This window comes from Globicephala melas, chromosome 15, assembly GCF_963455315.2.
Source record: "Globicephala melas chromosome 15, mGloMel1.2, whole genome shotgun sequence".
Lineage (NCBI taxonomy): Eukaryota > Metazoa > Chordata > Mammalia > Artiodactyla > Delphinidae > Globicephala > Globicephala melas.
Genome location: NC_083328.1, coordinates 85,166,898 through 85,183,646, shown reverse-complemented (window position 1 = coordinate 85,183,646; position 16,749 = coordinate 85,166,898). Strand labels below are relative to the sequence as shown.

Here is a 16,749-nt window from a genome sequence, read left to right as displayed (position 1 = left end):
CTGTTTCTAGGGCTGGGGCACGGGAAACACTGTGGTCCCAGAAGGAAGAAAGTGCTCTAAACCAAAAGGATGGGGCACGTCCAAGGGCCACAGGCACCAACCTGAGCTCCCAAGAGGCAGGGCTGAGACGGTTTGAACAATAAAATAAAGACGTTTAGATCGTAACTCAATGTGTAAAATCAATACCCGTGAGCACCTACCGATATAAATAAACGGTCAATAACTAAGTGAATGGAGGAGAAGAGACCCATCTTCCCTACAGAAGAATTCCAAATAATCTGTAGACCAGCGGTCCCCAACCTTTTTGGCACCAGGGACTGGTTTCATGGAAGACAATTTTTCCACGGACGGGGGAGGGGGGGATGGCTCAGGCGGTGATGTGAGCGCTGGGGAGCGGCAGATGAAGCCTCGCTCACTCTCCCACCGCTCACCTCCTGCTGTGCGGCCTGGTTCCTAACCGGCGCGGACCGGTACTGGTCCGAGGCCCGGGAGTTGGGGACCCCTGATGTACACGGTGCCCCCTCGAGTGGGGCTGGACCCAGTGATGTCAGAGTCTGGAGGAGGAGAGGTAAGGAAGCCCGACACTGGGGAGGCCTGGCAGACGCCCTTGACCATGTGACCAAGGCCAGACTCAACGGAGGCAAGTCATGCCCACAGGAGGGGACGCAAAGGCGCTTCGCCGTGGTCTTCTTTCCAGAACCCAGGCCAGACAAACCCAACCTGAGGGGGCGTCTAGGCAGTGCCCGCCCAGCCCTCCTCAAAAGTGCCAAGGTCAAGAGGGATGAGGAAAGTCTGAGGAACTTTCGCAGCCCAAGGAGCTGTGGGGCTGATGTCATGTGGGATCCTGGCCTGGTCCCGTACAGAGAAGGACATGCAGGAGAGCCAGTGAGATCCGAAGAAACTGGCTCAGTCCACGTCCATGCACCAACCTTGGTTTCTTAGCTGTGACCACAGGGCCCTGGTAATGGACGAGGTTAACCGTGGGGGGACTCTCAGCTTTCCTCACAGCTTTTCCAGAAATCTACAACTGTTCCAAAATAAGAAGCCTGCTGGGCGCCCACCGAATGACCGCGTTCCTGTGATGCCCCCCGCCACCGCTTACCATAGCCTTGCTGCTGCCCGGGGTAGCTCTGCTGGTTGGGGTACTGCTGCTGGGAGTACGTCTGCTGCTGGGCTGTGCCCTGCTGGTACCCCGCCTGCTGCTGGCTGTACTGTGAGTTTCCTGCAGAGGGAAGGAGACATGAGCTCATTTCCAGAGAGCAATGGCAGCTCCGCTGTCCCTCGAGGCATGGGCAGCTGTGGGTTCCCTAGACCGAGTCCACTGCTCCAGCACCTCTTCTTTTCCACAACAATTCAAATTATTTTATTTTATTGGGTTGGCCAAAAAGCTCCTTCAGTTTTTAAGTAAAAATAAAACACAGTTTTCATTTTCACCAAGAACTTTATAGAACAACGTATTCACCGTTTTGTTCCACTACCTTCTGCCATTTTCCAGGTAACGTCATAATTCCATCTTCCCAAAACTTTTCATCCTTTTGAGCAAAGAACTGTTCCAGGTGCCTTTTACCGTCTTCCAGGGAATTGAAATTTTTTCCATTAAGGGAATTCTGTAAAGACCGAAAAAAATGGAAGTCCAAAGGTGCAATGTCTGCTGAATACGGCGGATGAATCAGAACTTCCCAGCCGAGCTGGAACAGTGTTTGCCTGGTCATCACAGAAACATGGAGTCTTGCCTTATCCTGATGGAAGATCATGCGTTTCCTGCTGACTAATTCTGGACGCTTTTTGTCGAGTGCTGCTTCCAGTTGGTCTAATTGGGAGCAGTGCTTGTTGGAATTAATCATTTGGCTTTCTGGAAGGAGCTCATAATAGAGGACTCCCTTCCAGTCCCACCATATACACAACTTCACCTTCTTCGGATGAAGACCGGCCTTTGGTGTGGTTGGTGGTGGTTCATTTCGCTTGCCCCCTTGTCTTCTTCTGTTCCACATTACTGTACAGTATCCACTTTTCATCGCCCGTCACAATTTGTTTTAAAAACGGAACATTTTGGTTACGTTTAAGTAGAGAATCACAAGAGGAAATACAGTCAAGAAGGTTTTTTTTGCTTAACTCATGTGTGGAACCCAAACATCAAAGCGATTAACATAACCAAGCTGGTGCAAATGATCTTCAGAGCTTGATTTGTATATTTTGAGTATGTCAGCTATCTCCCGCGTGGTACAACGTTGATTGCTCTCAGTTAATGTCTTGATTTGATCGCTGTCAACTTCAACTGGTCTACCCGACCATGGGGCATCATCCAGCGAGAAATCTCCACGTGAAACTTCGCAGAGCACTTCTGACACGTTGGATCAGTCGCAGCACCTTCTCCACACACTGCACAAATCTGTTTTTGCATTCTGGTTGCGATTTTACCTTTCTTGAAATAACAAAGCATAATAGGCCAAAAATGTTGCTTTTTTTCTTCCATCTTCAATATTAAAATGGCTGCACAAAAATTCACCGGTTTTGATTTTTTTTTTTAATTTTGTTTTGTTTTCTTTTGCGGTACACGGGCCTCTCACTGCTGTGGCCTCTCCCGTTGCGGAGCACAGGCTCCGGACGTGCAGGCCCAGCGGCCATGGCTCACGGGCCCAGCCGCTCCGCGGCATGTGGGATCTTCCCGGACCGGGGCACGAACCCGCGTCCCCTGCATCGGCAGGCGGACTCCCAACCACTGCGCCACCAGGGAAGCCCTGATTTTTTTTTTTTTAAATGCACAGGTATGACAGCTGTCACATACAATCTAACAAAATTACAAAATTGTTTCAAATGAAGTTAAAGACAGCTAAGCGCTACTAGAGCCATCTTACAGCGAAACCGAATGAACTTTTTGGCCAATACAATACTTTCTCTTACTGTCTTATAGAAATACAAATATATCGCCAAAGTGAAGAGGTTAATGCAATTAAGACAAAGACCAATACCAGTGTTGTAGGTAAACTGTGTCCCCCAAAAGAGCTGTTGAGGTCCTGACCCCAGGTACCTGTGGCCTCATTTGGAAATAGGGTCTTTGCAGATATAATTAGTTAAAGGGAGGTCATACAAGGTTGGGGGGGGCCCTAATCCAGTGGCTGATGTCCTTCTAAGAAGAAGGAGATCTGGACACAGACACAGGGAAAAGCCGTATGATCCCCACAGTTCAAAGGGACCCCAGAAGTTTTGGGACACCCTCGTCTTATTGGCAAACATGCAAGCCAGGGTTCCAGCTCAGACCTGTAATGTGTTTTCCTGTGACTTTATGAACGAAAAGAGGCAGACGTTTGCCCTTGTGTTCTGCATCTATATGTGGGTACAGTCCCAGAGATGTTTTAGGTTCACTTACTTTTTCTTTTCCCAGAGAAAATGGCTTAATTCTCATTTTCAAAACTCTAACTAGCCAGCCAGCACCCGTGCTAAAGCCTCATTTTGGAAGGAAGCTCCTGGTAAGAAAATAACTGGGAGAGCAGTAAACGTATTACCAAGTAATTACCAACAGTTAAAGGGAGTATTGGGGACTTCCCTGGTGGCGCAGGGGTTAAGAATCCACCTGCCAATGCAGGGGACACGGGTTCGAGCCCCGGTCCGGGAAGAGCCCACATGCCGCGGAGCAACTAAGCCCGTGTGCCACAACTACTGAGCCTGCGCTCTGGAGCCGGCGAGCCACAACTGCTGAGCCCATGTGCCGCAACTACTGAAGCCTGCGTGCCTAGAGCCCGTGCTCCGCAACAGGAGAGGCCACCGCAGTGAGAAGCCCGCGCACCGCAACGAAGAGTAGCCCCCACTCGCCGCAACTAGAGAAAGCCCACACACAGCAAAGACCCAATGCAGCCAAAAATAAATACATAAAATAAATAAATTTTTTAAAAAAGGGAGTATTAACAACGATTTAAAAATCTTTCTACGTGTGTAATGGAAAAGAACCTAAAAAAAGAATATATATACACGTGTGTCTGTGTGTGTGTGTGTGTGTGTGTGTGTATAACTGAATCACTTTGCTGTACAGCTGAAACACAACATTGTAAATCAACTATATTTAAACAAAACTTTAAAAATACATTAATAAAAATCTTGCTACGAAGTCTTCCTAATGCAGGTCTTAAGAGTTTTAGATTGGTGTAGAGACTAAATTCCATTCTGTTTTCAAAACACCTTTATAAGAAAACCAATTTAAGTTTAGTTTCATCGTTTTTTTCAAAACCACAGTGTCTGGCCTTTAACCGCAGAGTGTGGGTCTTTCTCTGCATGAGACCCCGTCCTCTAGCAGGAGCAGGCGGGGCGAGGGGACCCGGGGTGTTTACCCCCTGTGGCACCAGACAGCCTGGAAAGGAGGGCTGCTTGTGGTTTTCTTGTTCTTGTCTTTGTTTTTAGTTAATTAAGTTTTTTATAGATTTTTTTTCATTTAAAGTATTTTTATTTTATTGTTCATTTATTTATTTTTGGCTGCGTTGGGTCCTTGTTGCTGCGCGCGGGCTTCCTCTAGTGGCGGCAAGCAGGGGCCACTCTTTGTTGTGGTGCACGGGCTTCTCACTGCAGTGGTTTCTCTTGTTGCGAAGCACGGGCTCTACGCACATGGGCTTCAGTAGTTGTGGCTCACGGGCTCTAGAGTGCAGGCTCAGTAGTTGTGGCACGTGGGCTCAGTAGTTGCGGCATGCGGTCTCAGTAGTTGTGGCACACAGGCTCAGTAGTTGTGGCACGTGGGCTCAGTCGTTGTGGCGCGTGGGCTCTAGATCGCAGGCTTAGTAGTTGTGGTGCATGGGCTTAGTTGCTCCGCAGCATGTGGGATCTTCCCGGACCAGGGCTCGAACCCGTGTCCCCTGCATTGGCAGACGGATTCTTAACCACTGCACCAACCAGGGAAGTCCAGTAAAATGTAAGTATTTTAAAACTAGGATCCTGATAATGTACATTTTAGAATAACAGCTTTATTGAGAGCGAATTCATGTAGAAAGGCTTAAAACCCCATAAGGAAGTTCAATTTCCAGCTGCGCAGAACAATGAAGGAACACATGCTCTACAGCGCAGGAGCTCTTCTCCAAAGTGGGCTCTGAGGAATCTGCTGGGTTTTCTGATTGGTCATCATCTAAGGAAACACCTTGACAGCTGCTCCCTCCTCACAACCATGACCGGTCCCAGCAACAATGGCCGATGGGACGGCCGATGGCCGAGGAGGCGTCAGTGACCAGTGGAGACCCAGGTTCACTGTCTTTGTGAGGAATGCATCGGAGAAATTCATCAGAGACTTGGCAGGTTTTCTCCAGGGTTTCAGAGTTATGGGGTCAGTCTGCATATTCTCGTGTCTTACAACCCCTTTTCTCTTTCTAGGATAACGGGTAAAGGAGTTAATTCACAGCAGCAGCCGCCGTGGCCTAGACACAGCAGGTGTGCAGGGGGTGAAAACCCGGCGCAACTCTCACGCACCCAGAAAAACCTTCTCTTGACCCGGGGCCAAATCCCAGTAGAAGATGGACCTGTATGGACAACTCTGAAAGGAGAGAGGCAGGACTTCTTTGAACAAGCCTGAGCGATTCTCAGGAGGGTTTCGTGGGAGCAGCAGAGCTGGGGAGCCCAGACTGCTCTTCCTAGAACAGCCTGGGACAGCGACAGCGGCTCCAGGGCCTTCCCTCCACCACTGGCCGGTACAACGACTTCTCTTGTTTTTCCTCTCCTTTTCATTTGTTTCTATCTTTAAGAATCTTGCAACATTCTGTGACATGGCCGTGAAAAAAGGAAACACTTATTTGTGAAAGAAGAGGCTGGTGTTGTCATTAAACGTGGCAGGAACGTGGCCGTAGGACAGCCAGAGGTGCTAATGCACAGGGTGACCGACCCGTCTATACAGCCTTGTCGCCAAGCAAGGATGAGCCTCGGGGACCCGCGTGGCAGCCATTTGGGGCGGAGCCGTCCCCACCATCCCCAACGCCTGATCACAGTCACCGTCGCCATCGGGGGAAACGCCCCAAACAGCGGTGCTGCAACCCCAGGACTGGGGGGTGTGGGCGGGTCTGGGGGGCCACAGGGTTAGTGCTTTGATTTTCAGTAAGTTTGACTTCTAACTGGGCGATTCAGAAATAAAAAAACAAACCAAGTCCGTCTTCAACAGGTCCGGGGAGGAAGGCCCCCTCCCCCGCCCAGCCTCACCACCTCCATCCCTGTCCCAGGTGTTTCTCCAGAGGCTGTCTCTGGTGTGTGTGCTCTTAGCGCCCTTTGTTTTACGCAGCAGGTGGCGCCCGCACACCCTGGTCCTGTACACCTGGCATGACCCGGGGGAACATGCCACAGAAGCGCCCTGGACGTGTCACAGCGGACACTGGCTCTGTCCAGCCCTTGCTCCTGCAAACCTCATGGACAGGAAATGCCATCGGGACTTCCAGGTTTCCTCTGCAGTGGCCCCGACAGCAACAGTGTCCTGCTCGGCTGGGTCGGCCATGCCCTGGTCCCTTCCTGACACTGGTCCTCTCATTCCGGGGACCCCACAGGGCTCCTGCCAGATACCACCTCCTGTGCACAACCCCAGGACCAGCCACCCGTGCCCCTCGAGGTTCCCCATCCGCCTGCGGGACAAACCTAATTACTATAAAGTTCTTTCTGTTGGCTTCAGGCGACCCCCTTATTGCTCCCACCCAACATCCTGCCCTTCTCAGGGCCCCAGGCCACTTATGCGCCCAGCCCTCTCAAAGCAAACTCCCCCCCGCACCTCTCACCCTAAACAAGACCCGGCAGGCCACCGGCTGCGGTATGGCCGGCACCGTGTTAACACGTGCAAGGGTCATTAACAAGGCGGAACAAAATGCTTCCAGATCCAGGAGGAAACTGCGTCATATGCCACACTTGCCTTAAAAGAAGTCCCTGAATGTTTTAGCAAACTCATCAGTTATGAAAGACAATCGTACGCAACCCAAAGCGAGGGTACAGAACTGTGCCCTTCAGACTTCCACGAGCTCGTCCCGGGGAGCAGCAGGCGAGGCAGGCGGGGGCCCTCCCGCGGAGGAGGCTGAGCCCCGCTTTCCTGGAGGGGGAGGGGAGCAGGGTCGAGGAGGGGAAGTGGGGAGTTAGTGTTTATTGGGGACAGCGTGTCAGGTTGGGGAGGCGAGAAGGCTCTGAGATGATGTGGTGATGACGGTGGTCGCACAACAGTATGAATGTGCTTAGCGCCGCTGAACTGTGCACTTAAAAATGGTTAAAATGGTAAACTTTACGTTTTTTACAACTTAAAAAAAGTCACCCCAAAAGTCACATTTTCGAGTCACCTGTTCTGTACATATCATCTGCCTTTTCCTCTCCGGGCCCCGGGCAGCCTTGCCATTGTCCCCAGTCCTGACGTCCAGACCAAGGCCCAGGCCCACGCCACGCTGTGAGCTCAACGGCTCCTCTCCTCGCGGGGCCCCTGGGGCGGCAGGACGTCCCCGCACCTGAGAACCGTGTGACAACCGACTACGCCTGCTTCTTCCCAAATCTGTGTTTGGTGACATCACCTTGGCGGTTCTATCGGCGCCTGGCCCCCATCTCCATACGCCCCACGCCCGTCGGGCCCGGAACCTGAGGCCCGGCCACCTTACCGCCCTCGTAGTAGTGCTGCGTGGACTCCTCAAACGACCGGTCATAGCTCTGCTCCGTGTAGGACGCCGGCTGGTAGGCGTAATCTCCATGTCCTGCAAGCAAACAGGGTGCCCTGCAGTCAGCGGAGGCCCCGGCTGCCCAAACCCAGGAGAGGCCGCGTGAACTCGGCCGTCGGGTCAGGAGACCCCGGCGCTGGGTGCGGTCCGGTTTCCCTAGACGGAACCCACAGGGGCACTTCCTGCCATCAGGCAGCTGCGGTTCCCTCACTTTAAAGTGCAGACGGCCACCTGCCCCTCGGGGCAGCGTGAGGACCAACCAGCCACGGTTACAGAGTGTACTCGGTGCCCGATGCGTGACACACACGTGGACGTCAGCTCTTAACGTCGCTACACGGTCACCATCCCCCCGCCGGCTCCCTTCGGAGTGCGTGACACCTCGTGAGGCCCAGCCACCATTCCACAAGGGGGTCACGGCTTGCCCTTCCCCGGTCTTGGCCACCTCCCCAGCACCAGGCCTGCTCACGCACCCTGCCTGGGGGGTCCTCCCCAAATCCCACCCGCCCTCTGCGGCCATGTTAAATGCCACCTCCACAAACCCTGGGGCCATTTGAAGATGCCTGAAAGGTGACACGGAAAAGGAAAAGAAGCTGCAGAAGTTGTAGCTGAGCAGCTGGGAGGGGAGCGTCACGGGACAGTTGGCTCACGCTTGTCACCTTCCTGAGAGCATCTCACGGTGAACTCGCGTCCATCCTCAGGACTGCGCACCCACCCCAGGCGGCCAGTGCCGGAAGCTCCTCTCAGCAGAGGCCCGCCGCCCGCCCCCAAAGGGGACTCGCTCTGGGGTCTGAATCGGGAACGACCAGCGAGCAGCGGATGGAAGCCACTGCGGCCTCACCGTCAGGGTAGTACTGCTGGCTCATGGGCTCCGAGGCGGCCTGGCCATGGCCGTACTGCTCGCCGCCGTAGTACTCCTCCTGGCCCAGGTACTGCTGGGACGAGCCTAGGGGACAGCGCCGGACGTCACCTCCCCGAGCCCCAGAACCTCCCCAACGGGCCCCCAATCAGAGGACACTCCACCAGGCCCGCCCGGCGGACACGGGGAGGCCTGCCCCACGCACTGCACACACTGCCCCTCCCCCACCGGTTCCCTGCACCGGGGGCGGGCCTCACCTTGCTGGGAGGGCCGGTAGGGCGCCATGGGCCGCTGCCCCATCATGCTGCCCGCCTGCCCGCTCTGGCCCATCATGGCCATGGACTGGCCCTGGTAGTGCTGGCTCCCGCCCTGGGCCGCGCTGTAGTGGGACGAGGCTGCCTGCTGGTGCATCATGGACACTGGGGGACACGACAGACCCCGTGTAACCCACGAAGCTCCTGGGCGGCACCCCAGACCCGCCTGAGCCCTCCTCCCGGGCTGGGCCTGTGCAGCTCTGCCCCGCGAGGCCACGCCACCCTTCCCGCCAACGCGCCTTTGGGCAACTCATAAAATGTGAAATGCCGGCCCCACGCCCCTAAGTCCCCAAGGCCGGTCCCAGAGGAGCGTATCGCCTCGCCTCCCCCAAGACCCGGGTCTCGAAGGCTCCAGTGGGGGCCCCGTCTGCCTGTCCTTTCCTGCCACCCCTGCTCGGGACCCTCCAGGGCAGCACCGTCCAGCACAGGGGACATGAGCCACGTCAGAGAATGAGAAGAAACAGGGGAATCTATTTCTGTGACATTTTATTTGACTCAATATATCCAAACTAGATTGTCTTCAATGTGTAATTAGCGTAGCGAGAGCTAAGGAGATAATTCCCATCCTCTTTTTCTGTTCTAAGCCTTTGAACCGCGGTGCGTCTGACTGTCGTGGGACACCCTGGTTGGGACCTGACGCTTCCCAAGTGCTCAAGGCCCCGCAGCCCTACCTGCCCCTCAGCCTCCCACTCCTGTGCACTGGCTGCCACCCAGTCCTCCCAGCGGGGCGGCTGCTGCCCCTCCTCAGAGCCTCCCCTGAAGCCGCCCAGCCCCCGGCCCTCGCCCCTTGGGGGTTTCCGGAGGAGGGTGGCCCTGGGGACCATGTTGGCCTGCGCTGGAGGGGAGCGGGGTCTCTGGGGATGGTACCTGGGTTGGACTGCATGTTGATGTTGGCCCGGGACACGTAGCTGCTGATGGCGCCCTGGCCCTGCAGGGGGATGCTCTGCGAGGCCGGTCCCGAGTGGCTGTAGCCGGGCCCCGAGCCGTGGCTGCTGCCGGACATGCTCATGGAGGTGGTGGGCAGCGTGCTCTGCGCCGTCTGCTGCAGGGTCACGTGGTTCGGACCTGCCAGGGCGGTGGCGGGGGGGCGCGCTGAAACCCACCAAAGACCACCTCTGACGGCAGCCCTGGCCTCTCGCTAGGGCCTCCCCCCCGCCCCCCGGGCCAGCTTCCTTCACGCGGCTGTTGGGGGGAGGCTGACCATGGTCAAGGACGCAACGAGCGAGGGACACGGGCGCGTGACCAGGAAACGCACACACGTGCTGAGCGCGCAGAGGGGTCGCCTGCTCCCTGTTACCTTTATCAATGGTTCCCGACGGCTAGTGGCGGTTCTCAACCCAAGGACAGGAGCCCCACACGGAAGCCCGCGCTCTGAGGTGACGCAGCCCCAGTTCGCAGGGGACCTGGAATAAGGGCCTTATCCCTCCGCGTTCCACCCCGAGCACGTGCGCCTGCAGCAGGGCCTCCGGTAGGAGAGGGTCCCCACCGCGGTGGCCGGCCACCCGGGAGCCCAGTCGGTGACCCCGTTGCCCCCCGGAACCAACCCAGAGCCCAGCGCGCCCAGGGCCGCTCACCGTTGCCGATCTGGGCCTGCATGAGGGAGGGTGGCGGCAGGCCCGCGCCGATGGCGTCGCTGAGGCTGCCCTGCGAGTGCAGGCCCTGGCCCGAGCCGCTCTGCGACAGCCCTCCGGGGCCCAGCGCCAGGCTCTGGGTTGGTGGCTATGGCAGCGGGAAGGGCACCGAGAGGGTTAGCGTGGAGAAGGGCCACCAGGAGCCGCTCCGGGGGCTCAGCCGCCCTGAGACCCACAGCCATACTCCATGGCTGCCGGCCAGCACCTCCAGGGTGGGACACCGCCCTCATGCAGCTGGACGCCGCTGACTGCCGGCTCGGACACCTCAGGCCAAGATGGAAATGCTATGCCAAGCATTCCCCGGGCTATCGACACACACTTGGAGGTTTAAAGCCGGGCCCCCCTTTCCTGGGACTCAGGGAGCTGCGTCCACCTCACCTTGCCCACACCCGCCCCACCCCTCTTGGTCTCAGCTGGCCAGCCGGCTCTGGCCCTCACACCCCCTGTGCCCCAGGGCGCTTGCACAGCCTGTCCTGCGCCTCAGCACCGGGTTCCCAGGGTGCTCTCCCCCCACCAGCCCAAGCCCACCTCTGATCACAGGAGGCAGACGGGAGGTGGAGCTCACCAGTGAACCCTGGCAACCTCACCTCCCAGATCTGGACCAAACAGCAGCCCCGAAGGTTTGGACAACGCTGTCTACACCTGGGCCCCCCACCCCATGGCAGGCACTCACGGCGGGCAGCAGGGACTGCATGTTCTGGTTAGAATCCGCGATCGTGGCCAGGTAGACCAGGTTCCGGTGCAGGATCTGCTGGTACCTGCAGGCGAGGGAGCGGTTGAGGGGGAGGAGGGCGTGCACGGGCAGGCGGCACAGTGCTCTGCGGTCCAGGATGAGGGGGGAGACCCCCGACCTGGTGGCCAAGGGGGAGTGGCTGCCGGGTCAGTTCAGAGAATGGGAGGGGCCCTGGGGTCACACGAGGTCCCACCTGGAGGAGCTTGCTGTCCCCTGGTGCGGCTGGCCTGGGCCCCCCCAGTGGTCCCCTCTCCCCCACACTCCCACTCCCCTCCAAACCTGCCCACCTCTCCCTGGGGAGCCACCCAAGGGCGCTGACCCAGCAGCTTAGCTGACCCTGAGGGCCCACTCGCTCAGGCCACCAAGCCCCAGAGGCAGCCGGGACGGGCACGGGCGGCCATGCCACTCACTGGGTGCACTCGGCCGTCTTGCCCTTGCTCTGATAGTCCAGGATGCACTGGATCAGGTGGTGGTTCTCGTCCAGCATCTGAAGGAGAAGCAGACGTGAGCGGGGGAACACGGTGCGTCTGCGGGCGGCCCGCTGCGGGGCTCGTGAGCCCCGGCTCACGGCTCACGCGGCCCAGCGGTGCCCGTCAGCAGAACTGCCCCCTCACGGCCCCATCCAGCAGGGCCAAGCACTTTCCACATCCCTGTGCCAAGCATGCAGCCCTGCAGGCACCAGGGCCCATCCCTCCCCACACCCGCCCTGCGCCCCCAGTCCAGGTTCTCACTCTGCACAGGAAACCCACAGCCTGCAGGACCCGTTTTCTAGGGCCCTTGGCCCCGGTGCTTCTGTCCAGCAAGGGTGGACCCGGAGTCTGGAATGTGAGGGCCACAAATCACGGCCACACGGTGGGGACTCCGGGGGGGGCAGCCTGCACCCCTGCGAGCATCTCCTAGACCCACGAAGCTGCTGCCCCAGGACGGCCACTCGGCGACAGCACCTGGGTGGCCCGCAGAGACAGGAGGGGACAGAGGCCGCAGAAGAGGGAGGAAGATCGCGTGGGAGCGTGGGAGGGGCCGCACATGGCCGGCCAGGAGGCCTGGCGTGGACACTCCCCACCTGGACGTGGGGCGGGGGTAGGAGGACCCGAGCGCCGAGGGCCAGCCCTGCCGCGGCCTTGCTCGCCTCTCCCTCCCCGCTCAGCCCCTGAGCCTTCAGGGTTGATTTCCCTTGTTCGGGTTTTTTTAGTTATAACCTCCTCCTCTATGCTTGAGTGTTTTCTCCCCACTGTGGAGATGATGCCCAAATTCAGCCATTCCCACCCTGGCCAAGGAGCCGGCCCGAGACAGGGAACCACCAGAGGGCGCTCTGGGCTGGGGCTGCCGGTGGGGCCCACCCATAGGCAGGCGATCAAACCCAGGGGGACTGGGCATCCCGGCCGTTTGCCCAGGAAGACTTCCCCAGATGAATTAAGAAAGGAAAACCACCACCAAAGGCCATGTCCTCTCCCTCTCAGAGCCACCCTTAGAAGGCTCCACGGGCTCTACCTCCTGGCCTCCCGATGCCCGGCAGGAATCCTCTCCCGAGGCCACACACTTCGCACGCACGGGTGTCCATTTCAGCGTCATTCGTGTCAGCTCGGAAAAGGGGGGACGCCAAACGCTCAGTGACGGGACGACTTAAGCAATGACAGGAAACCAAACCACAGGATGAGTCGTCAACCGGACATTACAAACGTCTTTGTAGTTTTTACAAGCCGGAGAAAAATGTTACACTGTTAGGACATTTTTTTTTAAGCAAGGTACTAACTTCACTGAGATGAAGTTTTCCATAACTTCACCTCAGTGAAGTTATGGAAAAAAGACCAGGACACATTGCGGGGAGGATGGTGGGCTGGGTGTGCGCTGAGGTCCAAACCCTCCCAGACCTGGCTGGTGGGAAAGGGGTGAAGACAGTAACCCTTCACCAGGACAAAGTGAACACAGCTGAAACAGCAGCGCAGGCAGCAGGATTCTAGAAGCGGAAGCAACTGCAAGAGCAAGAACTGAATTAGCAGAACCCAGGTGCCGGATGTGACGCAGACCCACACTGGGGACCCACCAGGCTTGGGAGGGTTGAGGCTCTGGGAGCTTCCCCACAGCTACCTGGCAGGAGTCCCCAAGGGGGGATTCAGGGAAAATGACCAGCCCGGGAGGAAAGTACCAGACATCGACAGCAGGGGGACACCTCTAGCCAAGACCTCAGATGGGTGACCCGCACCAGCGTTTCCCGGAAGCCTGTAAATTAGATCCAACAAAACCAGCGACAGAGGCCAAAAGCTGGAGGAGACGAAGATTATGCAAGAAGGAAACTTGAAATACAAAAAGAAAGAAAACCCAACTATTATTAATATCCTCAAAGATAAAAGAAGTTATTGGATCTATTTTTTAAAAATAACACTATTAAACAGAACAGAGAACAAAAAGAGCTCTGGGGTATTTAAAATACATTGACCACGACAAAAAAATCGACAGAAGAGTTGGAACATGAAGTAGTAGAAAACTCCTAGACAGCGGAGCAAAAGACCGATGTAGAAAACAGAAAGGGTAATGAAATTGAAGGACAATCCAAATGGCCAAAAACAATTCTTCTAGGACTTTCAGAAAGACAGGAACGAAGAAATGCATCCAAAAATAATTGCTCAAGGGACTTCCCTGGCGGTCCAGTGGTAAAGGATCCGCCTTCCAATGCAGGGGACGCGGGTTCGACCCCTGGTCTGGGAACTAAGATCCGACATGCCGTGGGGCTACTAAGCCCACGTGCCTCAACTAGAGAGCCCACGTGCCGCAAACTACAGAGTCCATGCCCTCTGGAGCCCGTGCACCATAACCAGAGAAGAGAAAACCCACATGTTACAACTAGAGAGAAAAAAAATCTGCACACCACAACTAGAGAGCAGCCCGTGCACCACAACGAAGAACCCGCGCCACAATGAAAGGTCCTGCATGCCACAACTAAGACCCGACGCAGCCAAAAACATTAAATAAACAAATAAAGTTTATAAAAAACAAAAATAATTGTTCAAGACTTTTCCTCAGAACTTGAAGGATGTGAATGTCCAGATGGAAAGGTTCTCAAAGGACCCAGCTTGACAAACACACTGGGGCACAGCAAGGTCCTAAAAATGAATGGAGTGAAAAGCACAGTACTGAGCACCTCCACACAGGATAGAAGCTTCGGGCAGCAAAGGAGCAATGGCCCAATTGCGAGGGAGACTCTATAGAAGCGACGACAGGATCAAAAGCAGGAACCCCTGAGTGACGACCAAATCCTCGAGGGACTTCCAGAGGAGGGATGACAGGAGCCTAAGGGAGACACTGAGGAGGGATAACAGGACCTGAGAGAGACTTCATGAGGGGAGATACCCTGATCCTGAGGGAGACTTTCGAAGGAGTGATGAGCTGATCCTGACAGAGACTCCTGAGGAGGGATGGTGCAAATCTGAGGGGACTTTCTGAGGAGGGGTGAACCGATCTCGAAGGAGACTTCTGCAGGGGGTGACCTGACCCTGAGGGAGACTTTCTGGGGGAAAATGACCTGATTCTGAGGAGACTTCCTGAGGAAGAATGACCTGATCCTGAGGGAGACTTCCTGAGGAAGAATGACCCGACCCTGAGGGAGACTTTCTGAGGAAGAATGACCCGACCCTGAGGGAGACTTTCTGGGGGGAAATGACCTGATTCTGAGGGAGACTTCCTGAGGAAGAATGACCTGATCCTGAGGGAGACTTTCTGAGGAAGAATGACCTGATCCTGAGGGAGACTTTCTGAGGAAGAATGACCCAATCCTGAGGGAGACTTCCTGAAGATGGATGGCCCAGATCAGTCAGAGGCTTCCTAAGGAGGGACAACCCTATCCTTGGAAAGACTTTCTGAGAGGGATTACCCAATCCCCAGGGAGACTTCCTGAAGAGAATGACCTGACACTGAGGAAGACTTTCAGAAAAGTCCTGACCCGATCCTGTGGGGGAGATTCTGAGGAGTGATGACCTGATCCTGAGAGGCAGTTTCTGAGGAGGGATGACCCCATCCTGAGAGAGATTTCCTGAGGAAGGATTAGCCAATTCTGACGGGGACTTTCTGAAAAGAATAACCTGACTAAAGGTGTCTTTCAGAGGAGAAAGACTGACAGACTACCTGAGCTGAGGAGGCTTCCATGGCTGGAAGAAAGTCTGGGATAAACTAGTGAGAAGTGATTAAAAATAAAGTGAGGGGTCTTCCCTGGTGGCGCAGTGGTTAAGAATCCGCCTGCCAGTGCAGGGGACACGGGTTCGATCCCTGGTCCAGGAAGATCCCACATGCCGCGGAGCAACTAAGCCCGTGTGCCGCAACTACTGAGCCTGCGCTCTAGAGCCCGCAAGCCACAACTACTGAGCCCGCGTGCCACAACTACTGAAGCCCGCGCACCTAAAGACCCTGCTCCGCAACAAGAGAAGCCACTGCAATGAGAAGCCTGTGCACCACAACGAATAGTAGCCCCCGCTCGGTGCAACTAGAGAAAGCCCGTGCGCAGCAATGAAGAAACAAAGCAGCCGAAGATAAATAAATAAAAATAAATACATTTATTTAAAAAAAAAAAGTGAGATTGCCAACTGCAGGGAAAAGACAAGACTGGGCAGGAAAAATGATCACGTGATCCTGCATGGAACAACAGTTTCATCATCACAGCCAGAGGTGAATCTAATCCCAACCACCAGGAAGCCATACTGGGGCAACGGGAGCACAGGTGTGTGGTGGGGGAGGGGCATGCAAATGAGCCAAGTCCCCCTTTTCCATCGTCATCATGTGAGGCCAACAAATGTTATGGACTGAGTATCTGCTGTCCCACCAAAACTCCTATGTTGAAGCCCTAATTCCCAATGGGATGGCACCCGGACGTGGGGCCTTTGGGAGGTAATTAGGTTTAGATGAGGTCATGGGGGTAGAGCCCCCATCAGGAGATCACTGCCTTTGTGAGAAGGAGACAACACCAGAGCATCCTCTGTCTGCTGTGTGAAGACAGCGAGAAGATGACGGTCTGCAAGCCAGGGAGCAGGTCCTCACTGGGAATCAACTCTGCCACCACCTTGGTCTCGGACTTGCTGTGACTACTGAATGTCCATGGTATTCTGTTATCATAGCCTGAGTGCATTAAGTCAACAGACAACGCTTAAAGCTAAAAGCATTCCAGAAGTAGCCACTTGGTTTAGCAATGATGAGAGCCAGAGGGTGCTGCTGGGAGGTGGGAAACAGCACAGGGGTGGAAGAATGACCCCTAATTTTTAATACAAGCTCCACAGCACTATTTGATTCTTTATGTGCAGGCAGGTTTTGCTGAGTAATCTAATCTAACCTAGAAACAAGAAATAGGTGACAGGAGGGAAACCCTGGCTCTCTCCAGATTGGAGATTACAAATATAGATCTTATTTCTTACATGCCTTTGTGTTCACTGAAATCTCTAAGAGAGGCATTTGTTACTGTTATCATTTAAAAGGTGATTTTATTTTTATTATTTTTTTAAAGTTTCTTTTTTTGATCTTTAAAATTTTTTCCTTTTTTCTATTTCTTTAATATTGGAGTTTAGCTGATCTACAACACTGCGTAAGAGGTGATTCT

At 55.3% G+C, this 16,749-nt stretch overlaps 1 protein-coding gene across 3 annotated transcripts in view; it reads right to left on the bottom strand.

The window, feature by feature from the left end:
* Positions 1-16,749, bottom strand: part of SS18L1 (SS18L1 subunit of BAF chromatin remodeling complex) — a 29,510-nt gene that overhangs the window by 5,118 nt on the left and 7,643 nt on the right. Inside the window, exons 1-9 of one of the 3 annotated variants that reach the window (XM_070043626.1) lie at positions 12,663-12,743; positions 11,582-11,658; positions 11,112-11,196; positions 10,382-10,526; positions 9,675-9,872; positions 8,751-8,912; positions 8,476-8,580; positions 7,581-7,673; positions 1,103-1,222 (exon numbers count right to left, since the gene is read on the bottom strand). In XM_070043626.1, coding sequence (XP_069899727.1) covers positions 1,103-1,222; positions 7,581-7,673; positions 8,476-8,580; positions 8,751-8,912; positions 9,675-9,872; positions 10,382-10,526; positions 11,112-11,196; positions 11,582-11,658; positions 12,663-12,743 — 1,066 coding nt within the window. Of the gene's footprint in view, positions 1-1,102; positions 1,223-7,580; positions 7,674-8,475; positions 8,581-8,750; positions 8,913-9,674; positions 9,873-10,381; positions 10,527-11,111; positions 11,197-11,581; positions 11,659-12,662; positions 12,744-16,749 lie in introns of those variants that run through there. The other 2 variants (XM_030841639.2, XM_060284715.1) reach the window with 2 other exon arrangements.